This window comes from Porites lutea, chromosome 5 (genome assembly GCF_958299795.1).
Source record: "Porites lutea chromosome 5, jaPorLute2.1, whole genome shotgun sequence".
NCBI lineage: Eukaryota > Metazoa > Cnidaria > Anthozoa > Scleractinia > Poritidae > Porites > Porites lutea.
The window spans coordinates 25,672,822-25,684,778 of record NC_133205.1 but is presented as its reverse complement, the minus strand read 5'-3'; the positions used below and the strand labels follow the sequence as shown (position 1 = coordinate 25,684,778).

The 11,957-nt window shown below is 37.2% G+C and overlaps 1 protein-coding gene across 1 annotated transcript; it reads right to left on the bottom strand.

Moving 5' to 3' along the window:
- Window positions 1–1,851: 1,851 nt before the first annotated feature.
- On the bottom strand, window positions 1,852–4,046 carry LOC140938610 (forkhead box protein B1-like). Its single transcript, XM_073388108.1, has one exon. The coding sequence runs from the start codon at window positions 3,795–3,797 to the stop codon at window positions 3,018–3,020; it is 780 nt and encodes a 259-aa protein (XP_073244209.1). The 5' UTR covers window positions 3,798–4,046; the 3' UTR covers window positions 1,852–3,017.
- Window positions 4,047–11,957: the final 7,911 nt, after the last annotated feature.

Genomic DNA, 11,957 nt, shown 5'->3' with positions numbered 1-11,957 from the left:
ACATCTTTCTTGACGTGTTGTGTAACCCAAAAAAGTACGTTGATAGACGCATTTCAAAACCTGGAAGGGGATAAAATAAACTTAAAAATACACTCCAAAATGTACAACCAGAATGTGTCGCACCGAAAGCACGAGTGAGATCGTTTTATGTGAGCTTGCATTTTTCATGACGCAAATTAAACTCGAATTGGAATAAATCTTTGACGTTGCAACAGGATTTAATGTTTTCATATTAAATGTGGCTGTTCCTGAATTAAATATATTTAGTTTCAGAGAAACATTGATTTTGATTGCTAGGGAACAAGTTGAGTCAAATCGGTCTAAGTAATTTTCATATAAAGCAGAATAACTATGTTATAAGCGGATAATTGAAATGTCAGAAATTGATCAAGAAATTGTGTGCAAATTTATGGCCCAAACTAAGTGTGGCTAAATCAATATTAGTTTTGCTTAATTCTTCGTCATGAATTAACTCTTTCCGACATTTAGCTTGAAGATTGGCATAATTTCCAGTTTATGAAATGACTTTGATATCAGTCCTGTCAAGTGAGTGTTCTGCGAAATTGCAAGTTAATATGTTGAACCGGAGACACACGCTAGTAGAACTGCCTCAACTGTCAATGATATGTGCTATGTCAATTTAAACTTCACCCACGAGCGATAAATAAATCATTTCATTTGCGTTTTGCAGTGAAGTTTATTTAGTTGAAAAAGAACTGAAAAAATGGGCTGGAAAATTCCCCAGCCAGTATGCCAATATCGAAAATCCGTCAAGTTATACTAATTGCATGATGAAGCGAGAGATGAAGAATACCGTTCTTCGAATAAGAGAGCAGCCTTCGTTTTCTTGCGAAAGAGCAAATTATTCGTAGCAGGGTAGTTGTATATATGTAACTCGAAACAAACATTGAATGAAGGCCCTCCATCGCTACGTGGTAGGCACTTACCATGAAATTAAAGTCTGAAAAACGGACGAGGAGGAAGTATCAAGTTCTTTACAACTAAACCTCTTTAAGGTTGTTGAGGCAACCTTGACTTCTCTGTTCTAATCATCGAAATCAAATAAAATTCTCTGCATGTGCTATTCCTCTCCTAGCAACTTTGTTTCCGACGGTTTACGTTGATGTACTGCGTGTCATGTTTCTGCTAAATTCTGCCTTGTGGAGGTAGCGGAGTGCTTTCGTTAATGGATGAAGAGGTCGACTCTTGGTTGTTCTGTCTCGTAGAATTCGTCGAATGTAAGACTTTCTAAAGTTCTATTTCCTTAATGTAGACGCCAATTTTTTTATTAAAGGTAATGACTTATGTTAAAAGAAACCATGCGGCAAACTGCCTAGTGTTTTGGATCCAGATCAATTAAATAATAGCAGTACTATTTCTGTTTCGGCAGTAAATACTGTCAAAGAAAAAGGAGTATTTTGGACAAACACGTAGATCTATCCAGCGAAAAATGGTGTAAAATTCCCCAAAAAGCATTTATAAAGCGGGGTGTTAAAATAAGTGCATTTAAACAGATTGGCACTAAATGCTTTTCTACCAATTCGGAAAAGTAGTTTGATAATAATTTCTATATTCACTTAGGCAGACATCGATTTTAAGCCAGCCCAATTATTCCCTTCTCCTCGCACAATCTGTCTTCTTTCTGGTGATGGTATCACAATCGACACTAACAATTTTACAAATTGGCCTGTAACTTCGACAACAAAGAAGGTGTTGGGCTAATTTTTTGGTTCACAAAAAGCTACATTCTTGGAACAACGGATGTAAGTTATAGTTTATCTTTTCTCTTCTCCAGGCGGTCGTTCAGTTTTCTCGCTTCTTATTTCATTTGCATTTTAGTCCGTTCTCCCCGACAAAACGTCAAGAGTAAACACAATTTTGTGGCAGTAGTTACCTGTTGCTAGAGTGTTCATGTTAAAGGCTCTTTTTTCCAAAATGAGATGTTCCTTTTAGTGCTTCACACCGTTCTAGTGCGAAGATAAAACGATTTAGAAGCCACTATCTGAGCTCATGACTTTAGCCTGGGTATATATCTCCCGTCTGTTATGAAAGTAGTTGCGAAAACAAACTTAGGTTAATACGTAATCGACCTTACCGTCTATCAAAAAATTGGCAGCTAGCTTAGAGTGCATAGAGATAGTTCCGTCTTACAGGTTTAGAGAAAACGAGAGAATACCAAAAATTCCTTTCAAATATGTTTACTTAAAGTCTTTACATAGAGTGACCGAACGACATGAAAAATACATAAAAGCTAAGAGCTTCACTTGTCAAATGTTTACCGAATGTAGAACTAGTTAAATACACGGCATAATCTAATCAGAGAAATACTATCTGTGCCTTTTAGCGCATTCAAAAAAGAATTAGTGTTTTACAATTACCGTCTTTAAGAACGACCTCAAAAGCGACCATTCTAGTCACCAATGTTTACTTTACATACACAGTACGTGATTTAGATCATCAAATCAAAACCCATATAAGAAACGCTAAAATCATTTAATTCGCAAAACTGTTTTTCATTTTAATCATGTACATATAATTTTCTTACTCGAGGAATCATCATTTTTACATCATAAAAATATATAATATGCTTATAGTACAACTATGTTTAAAGGATTTTTTAAGCCTCGTATCTATAAAGGATTTTTTTCGTCGATGCCCTGGTACTTTTAAGCGAGCAAACATCCTCTGCTACAGACTATACATGTTCGGTATCTCGAAACATAAACGCTAAAACAAACATGGGCTTTTCAAACGTAATTTGTTCAAGTATCAACCTTAACTTTTAAATAATCTCTTAACGAACTAAACGAAGAGGAAACGCGTCTCTTTTCTCTGATTTAAACGGGTTAAAATTTAACACCTCGAAATCATACCTTGTTCCAAAATTTTCCGTACCAGCGCAAACAATTCAGAGTCATTACAAAGTTGTTCTCTGCAGCGATAAATTAAGAGTTTTTGGCATTAAATATAGACGCTTCCTGCAACGGGGCAACGACTCTGTGCATACGGCCTTTCCATCACCGAAACATGCTTTGCGGGAGGACTGCACTTGTTACTGGAACTGTTGTGTAAAAGGGCGCAAGGTCTCCAGCGTGATAAAAATGCTGCCCCAGTCTTGCAATTTCGTACTCTTTTAATTGTTCATGATGGGCGCATGGTTTGGCGAAATACGAAGGAACAGGGGGCCAGAGGTTTCCTTGATACCCCGGCGGCAGAGCTGAGCTGGAATGAGGGTTCATACACGAAGGACAGGTTGGTAGAGAGGGAATTGAGGCAGTCATGGTCTGACAGGACTGGACGCTCTTCATGTCCGACGCTATTAGGTTTTCTATGTTGAACGGGTGCTTGAAACCTGATGGAGTAGTATCAAGTGGTGAGATGCAGCGCACAGGATTGTCGTCTTTCACCTCGTCCTTGCTCTCATGAGTGATGAGTTTCACCATCTTTGTACTCCTCTCCTTCTCTGACTTAAAGCGTTTTCGCCGACGCAAGAAGCTGCCATTTTCGAACATGGCTCCGCAGTCTGGATGAAGAGCCCAGAGGCTTCCCTTACCAGGCTGATCGGGTCTCCTGGGTATTTTCAGAAAGCAGTCATTGAAGCTCAAGTTGTGCCTCAGAGAGTTCTGCCAACGCTGCGTGTTCTCCCTGTAGAAGGGAAAATGATCCATAATAAACTGGTAAATTTCGCTGAGCGAGAGCATCTTCTGTGGAGAGCTCTGTATGGCCATCGCAGTCAGAGATATGTAGGAATAAGGAGGCTTAGCGCTGCCGTAGCTATTCCTTAAAGGTCTTGGCATTGCGAAATCTTTCCTTCCTTATACGTGTGGAAGCCTACGACAGTAGACAACAGCAGTGTCATACAACCTCAGTAACACTCAGAAATAAGATGCTACGCAGATGCAGGGTTTATGTACGCTGTCTTTGTGTGTACTTAAGCTATCGAAATAAATGGCATTGGCTAAACACACCGACAAACTTCAAAAATTCTCTTTGTTTGTCGCCGATTGTGTGTCCGCCGTGCAACGCGCTTGCAATGTCACAGCACTGTTGACACAACAGGTCGGCAGGCTGAAGATTTCTATTAAATACAGAATACCTAATTAGCACATGTCTATCAAACCGAAACTTATCCAAATTACTCGTTAATTTTCTTATTGAAGTTTGGCCCACAACAAAAGGCCGGCTTTCATAATAGTTTAAATAAAATATTCAAATTCGGATCATAACTGCCTCACGTGTCACCGCCCGCGATACTTCACAAAGACACCGTCGTCTCTCTCGAACGCACAGGAAGTGAAACATTCGTCGGTCTTAGGCGGCAATAAAAACTCGTAACACGGGCTGGTAACTTCGTTTTGTTTATGCGCGCCGCATTGCGGCCATTCTGTTTTGTTGACAAGGCTAATTAAAAAAAGAGAGTACTTGTAAGTGCTTGCGTCTACAGCCCAATCAGAGATAACAACTCCATGTTTCTTTTTATAATTTTCGTCTAGCACCCCTGCGCGCGATATAGGGATCTACATAAACACTAGTGTTTTCGTTTTATGGTTGATGAGTCTTCCCTAGAGCTTTCCGGATGTCAACAGTGGCGGTAAAGACCTTTCCTTTAGGCAATTTAAAGTCTTTGTTTAAGACTTGTAGTCGGACGTTTTTCTAGTTGACCGTGCACTCTTGTCTCGCGAAAAATAAAGCACCCGTAATAAAGTTTATCATAACTTTTTGTCTTATTACTTTTTTTCATATTAGCGCGCCTTGATTGAGGAACTCATTTTGCTGAACGCAAAGAAATGTCTTTATAACCTTTATTAAAGTTTCTTTCGGTCATTTCGGCCATACTTAATAACTTGAAGGCGGGCTGCGGCAAAGGGCCAGGTTAAAATTAAACTAATTTCTAAACCGTGAGATATTGAAAAATTTTAGGCGCCACCAAGTACTTTATTGCCTTTGTATGCATAACATGTAATGACTATCATTCATATGAACACATATATAGTTCTAAATATCCTTCCCTTAGAATTTCAGATTAAAAAATGTTTCCATTCTTGTAATGTTTTTATTTTGTTAGGATTTTGCAGTAATTAATGAAACAAAAGCATAGTTGAAAGATACAGTGGTTTTGCTTAAATGGTTTTGTGTATATTTTCTTTTCGACTGTCCTACCCATCATAAAGTTGGTTTTTCAAACGTAAATATTTTCAGTAATGTTCCCAAAAGGAAACCTTGCAAATCGCAGCCAGTTTAATATCTTATGTCAATTTGAAGTGTAAATTTTTCAATTATTTTCGGAGAGAACTCAGTCACCAGCCATATATACTTATCATAAGTAATTAATTTAAAGAAATCCAAAATGAAAAGGAGTCAATGGAAGAAGAGTAGTTTTACTAAACGTATTATCGAATAAACCTGATCTTTTCAACTATTTTTTCAAGCGACTTGGTGACATGCCTTTCAGTTAAGGTAGTGTTCTCGATGCATAAAAAGTCAGTAAAATATCCCCCCCCCCCCGTGTGTTTTAAGTGTTTAGTGTTGTATTGAAATAAAACATTCTGACTGAAAACGCCGACAATCACAAGTGCCGATGACTAAAAACATTAAATCGAAGGTTCTGTTCTCAATACAATTGGGCAAAACATATTGATGTTTAGATTTAAAATGCAAACAAAGTACTTTCTTTCTCCTTTCAAGGGTTTGTTGTTTTATAATCGGGGCGTATAATCAATTGAAGAATACTTTTAAGATTCGTCATTAATGAATAGAACTCATAAACAGCCACTACAAAGCAAAGAATACATCATAATTTAAGTAAACAATCCTTTACTCACATATTAAAAAAGATCAATAGAACAAACAAGTTTATTGCATCTAACAACGGCAAGAAATTCATCACGTTGTACAAAATTGAAAAGCCAAATTAGTCAGTGCAGAATGGGTTAGAAGCGAAATTTTCTCAGTATGCTTCTTCAAACGATGCAGTTTGAGGCGTATTTGCCCGACCGTCAGTTATCAAATTGCAACCACAGAAAAAACTATAGAAGGAACAATTGAAACCATGACATATTAAAAGTCCTTTTCATGGAATGCTGTTACCAATATGTTCGATTTCCAAATAATTTGCAGGGGCCATTATTGTCGATCGAATATCGTCAAAGAACTAACCACAAAACTTTACGGTTTACGGTTGGTTTTTGGAAGGATAGGAGAATATTTCAGTTTTTATATACCTTGGTTTGAAGTGTTTATTTTGCCAAACTAAAAATCGACAAGCAAATCGTTCTTTACAATCGCTCAAAAGTTTATCACAAGTATTAAAGAGAACTCTAGCACTGATAATTCCGTCGAAGAAGTTTTTCTCAAAAACGTACATGGGCCGGCAAAAGTTTTATATAGGGTAAAGAGGCTAGAAGTAATCAGTTGTAATTCATTTACATGGCATTTCTCTTTGAAGGATTCATCTTGTTTTGAAAATATGGCTATGGTATATTCAGTGACTTTTTTTTTAAATTTACCATTTCTCAGAGCCCCCTACAGCTTTGGATGGTTAATTGATTGGTAAGATAAGAAAACGAAATTGGTTTCCTCAAGGGGACACTAATATGGACCGTGCACTTGTTCCCAGATTCAATTAAAACCCTATATTATTCAACCTTTATTACAAATCATGTGTTTTATGAAAATAATGGACCGTCAAAGCACACTTCTCACTCAATGATATATGCACCGATCCGTCCGCGGCGAGCACCCTATACTGTTCAACCTTTTTATTTAACAAATCATGTGTTTTATGAAAATAATGGACAGTCAAAGCACACGTCTCACTCTATGACATATGTATAGATCAGTCCGTGAGCACCTTCTAAAGCAGATACCTCAAATAGTCTTTCGGAAAGGAAAATAATTCGGTGGGCTCGTGTGTATTCTTCTTTGCTAGTGGACTGTATTTTATTCTACAAGAGGGATTTGTCTGACTCGGCTTTTGAGTTTTAAAGTTTATTTCAATCAATTTCTCACCGAGCAAGTGTCAGAAAAGTTTTCAATGGATTTAACTGTCATTTTGTGGATCTATTTGGCGTTGTTTATAAGTTTTGCTGCTTTAAAAATCAGTTTTAAAGATAGTTCCCATGGCATGCTTTGTTCAGTTTGTTTGGAGAGTCACCTCACAAATTCATGGCCATTAATGGTGCATAATTTCAACGTGTTTTTGTTGATTTTTTGTGATAACTTAAAAGCCCGATCGTAGTTTTCATACGTGTGCCCATTAGGGTATCAAACATGATGGAGAATCTACGCAAGGTTTCTCTAATTTAAAGTTGATAGTGAGTTTCCAAGGCTTCTCGTGTCTCTTAGAAAAATGTTAACCTTACTCAAGCATGTTTTTTTTTTCACTTACTAGGAACTTTTCACAAACCTTCCGTTTCTATAATCACATTTCCACCGAGTAATAGATAGCCAAAACTTAAGGCAGTCAATACTGGATGGCTTGTTATCTTTTTTTGTTCACCAATGAAGCCATCTTGAACTGATAAGCAATCCAGAACGGCGCAGGTGAAAAGGCTGTTTAACCCCTTTTGCTCCCAAAACTGCCAATCGTCAAAATTCAACAAAAACCCCACATTTGTGTTGTAAAACAGATAGCACCATGAGGAAGAATTGAAGAAGGGGTTTCATTTGAATGGTCACATCACAGGATTTTATTCACATACTCAAAATATATAACCTGAGGATATAATGAATCATAGGATTTCTTACAAAGAATTAAAACTAATACTGTAGAGTTTGATAAATTGAACTACAGCAAACTAGGAAGCGCAACACTGATTGTATGTTGTAGCTGGTGCTTGTGAGCTTGGGAAACAAACTATAAAGAATATTTCACTCCATTGGTGCCGAGGAATCTTGTTGACATAAAAGAATATTTAATAACTGCAATTGTCGCTATTCAAAGAATAATAACAGAAACTCTGAATAACGAGCGAGAACATTTTCAAGAAATTGTCTTCCTTTCTGACTAGTACAAAAGACCTCTTTCTCTTATTTCCTGACCTGAAGAAGTTTGCTCTTCTTATAATACTTGTGTATACAAGTGTATTTTGTTCTATTTAACATTACTGGTTTAAGATGTTTTACCGAAGACTTTATTTTCGATAAATTTATCGAAGATCAATGAAAAAAAAAGTGTCGTAAAACACTCGAATACCATATGTGTGTGAGGCATTGTTTATTGATTTCCCCAAAACACATGATAAGAGAAGAATAAAGTGCTGAAAACAAAGGATATAGACTGAAAACGAAAATTTTTACCTTTGGGATATTTCGTTCCTCAGTCAACTTATGATAAAGCATTATGACAGCTTATTTGATGAGATAGTTCATCGGAGTAACGTGGTCGGGCACTTTTTTCGAGGTGAAACTCATAATGAGCAGTGCTTCAATTTACTGAGTTTGAGAGCGAATGCAATTCGAGAAGACATAAAAAGAGGACTCATCAAAATCTCGCCACCCGAGTGTCAATTGAAAGCTAAAATAAAACAATAAAGGTTCTTGTTGTCCAAGCTTCTTTACTGTACCGGGACTGTTTGACGTGCAGTAGGTTTCTGTGTTGGATTTCATGACTGACCACCAAACACCTCGATCGTATTTGGCGATCTTTTGTAGAGAATAAACCTGCGTGTCAGTAAAACGCAGTGGAGAGTCACGTGACACATGCCGAGTAGCTCTAGCTATATGAAGAGTCAACAAATAAATACAAGACGATCTTATGGCTTACCATCATAGAATCTTACATTTAAAAGTTTTTGTGCCCTCCTTTTGTTTTCAGCATCAAGTATCGATGCAATCAATATTTCTAACTTGAACGATCTGGGGACGAAATAGCTTTAATTTAACACTGACTGAACAGTGAAACCGATGTGGTTAAAACTCCCGCCTTGTACTTTTTGCAAAATGAACTTAAAGTTCGCTTCTACCGGCCACTACATTCTATACAATTTACGAGTGGAATGTTTAGGCACTAATGTCTAAATAAATTAAATCAAACCAATACTTACTTGTTGCCGCAGAGTTTGTTTTTGGTAATCAAACAAGATATTATTGAAACTTTTTCATTATGCTCTCTTGTGGCGGAAAATTGGCAAATACTGAGTCATAGTGTTCATTGTAAGTGAATTAAAAAAAGCTAACGTTTTCTTCGTTTTGCGGCCAAAAAACAAACAAACAAAGCGTCTGCCGCATTCTATTTTCATCGAATCTTCGGTTAACGAGTTAACGAAGAAACAAAGGAGAAACCACAAACAAGTAGGATGAAATTGGTCACGCGATCGGGGAAGCACGTAAAAAACTTTAAAAATGCCTTCATCTTTGCGACCCAAAACATTGGCACGTACACCCTTTTAAGTCATCAACATCACTGACTTAGAATTATTACTTGGAATTAGCTGCAGCGATTCTCTGGCTCTATTTTACCTTCACATGAATATCAGTTTTCACTTCCAGAAGTGGCCAAAGTCAAAATACGACAGATGTTCCAAACTTCAATTTTCCAAGGAGGTTCCATTTGAATGGTCACACCCGCACAGTTTTTTGTACAAAGACTCAAAACGGTTAGAAACTTCATTCACTGTGCAAGTGAAAGAGAAAAACATACCTCTCCTCTGGTCTCTTTCTGTTACACCAATTCTCACAAAATTTCGCTGATACTGTGCCTTAAGTCAAATATTTAACATTCTTTAGGCACACAAAAATGATCAAAAATAACATTTAACATTTTCCATTTCTCAAAATGTCGGCTATCACGTGACGGTACGTAACACCAACTGGTAACCAGGGTGAAAAGGCACAAGCAACTGTGTGGAATATGAAGACGACCACATTAACGGACTCTAGTACCCCGCATAGCATCATACTTAGGAGCTGGTATTAAGTAAACATAATTGCTGCACATACTTTTAAGAACGTTGAATGCTCCGTAAAAGCAGATTTTTTTTTTCCAAAGGGGATGGGTCAAAACAAGAGATCCCTTGGCCAAAAACGTGGAGTGAGAGGGGAAAAGTCTCAGTTCCAAGAAGCCAGCAAACAATCGCAGTCTTATGCCCATTGCAGCAAGGAACTACAATAAGATGCTCTTTCTGTATTCATCGAATAAGGCCTATGTCGGCTTTTGTACATAATGCTTTTTCCTTTCTAAAATGCTCCACTTTAAACTGTTTGCACTAAAATACTCGGTCGCCCCCCGCCAAAAAGTCATTAAAATGCTCGGATAATGCTCAGCGTATAATGTTAAAAAAAAAAAAACATTTCTAAACGTTTTTAAGGTTATAAGTAAAAATGTATGAGCAGAATGACAACAATGTATATATTCTGGTTCAATTTTATCCTTGGTTTAATTTTTAAATTTCTTTTCTTTTGGGTATGGTGATGTATAATTAACTCATTGTCATAGTCATTACCATACCCTAAAACAAAAGAAAATTAAAATTAAACCAAGGATAAAATTGAACCACAACATGTACAAGTTAAGAGTTGTCATACGGCAAAAAATGATCCTTTCCACGAATGTATCTTGGTTGAATTTAAATTTTTTTTTTTTGAACTTCCACTTTAAATCATCCGTTTCTCTGAAAAATTTTTAAATTGTTATTTTATTTAAGAAAAATAGTAATTTTCCAGGAAAATGTCACTAAAATGCTCCAGAAAAAGGCGAGCATAGTACAAAAAAGCCTAGCCGTATGTCAACGAACTATAGGTAGTCCTTTAAACAACCAGAACAGTTTTTAAAGAATGAGGTGCCTTACAAATTCACTGCGGCTTACAAATTCTGAGAAGTGTCCCGTCAAAGAACGTAGAAGTGAGGAAAGCTTAGGCCTGGAATGCTACAAGGAAGCTGGATTTCATTTGGTGGTCTTCTAACTTGAAAGGGAGCTTATGAGTTTTATTCACTCAAGACAGCTGTGTAGAGTATACTGTTGTACGGTTTAGGAGTTTACATGCAAGTGTTCCAAGGACGGGGCTTTAATTAATTTTGAATTTCGCCAACAAGCAGTTAAACATGGTTTATTATGATCGTTTAGTCGAGAAAGCGTATAGCCCAACGCAGACTAGTGTGAGTAAACTAATAGACCTTTTTACGGTTTTTTTCAACTTTTGACATGGACAAGTTGGGGAAAATCCGTCGACACCACTGAAAAGAGCGCCTTAAAATTAGTAAAAGTGCCAAGTTTGAAAGTGATTTGTTGAAAACTAATGAAGATATACTCCTCAAAGTCGCGAAATTTTACAAACGTTTGACGGTTGGCGGTACAAACTTGCCCCCCACCCCACCATACAAACGTCTGTAAATTTTCACAACTTTGCGGAGCTATATCTTGGCTCGCTACAGACGTATCACATTCAAAGCTGGCAATTTTACTAATTTAAAGGCGCTCTTTTCAGCGTTGTCGACGGATTTTCCCTAACTGATCCATATAAAAAGTTGAGAAAAACCGTGAAAAGGTCTATTATCAACCTAAAATGAACCACTTCCTATCAAATTTGGAGTTACATGTAGGTAAACCGAAGCTTATAGGTTAAACTTTGTCTCAACCGACTTGGCTTGGTCTGTGCCAAAGAAACTCAAGAAAAACCTTGTGTTAAACGCGTGAGTTGGAGTAGGAATATACAACAACCACAAAGCTCCATGAACACTTGTTCAGGGTATCAGAAGTTGTAAGGAGGAGAAGACTGAAAGTTACTTAAGTCATTACTTCACTGTTAATGATATATGAAATAAATCATATACATCATCATTAACACTCATTTCTTTCACGGGAACATATGAACCCATAATTGACCTGCTCCCAACGTCAGTGGCTTCATAGCTCAGTTGGTAGAACATCGCACCGGTATCGCGAGGTCACGGGTTCAAACCCGTTGAAGTCCTGATTTTTTTTTCAGGCTTCTTTACTCAATTGCATAAATTGCGTTCA

Coding starts and splice junctions, on each gene's coding strand:
- LOC140938610 (XM_073388108.1), bottom strand. CDS start 3,797: ATGCCAAGACCTTTAAGGAATAGCTACGGCAGCGCTAAGCCTCCTTAT.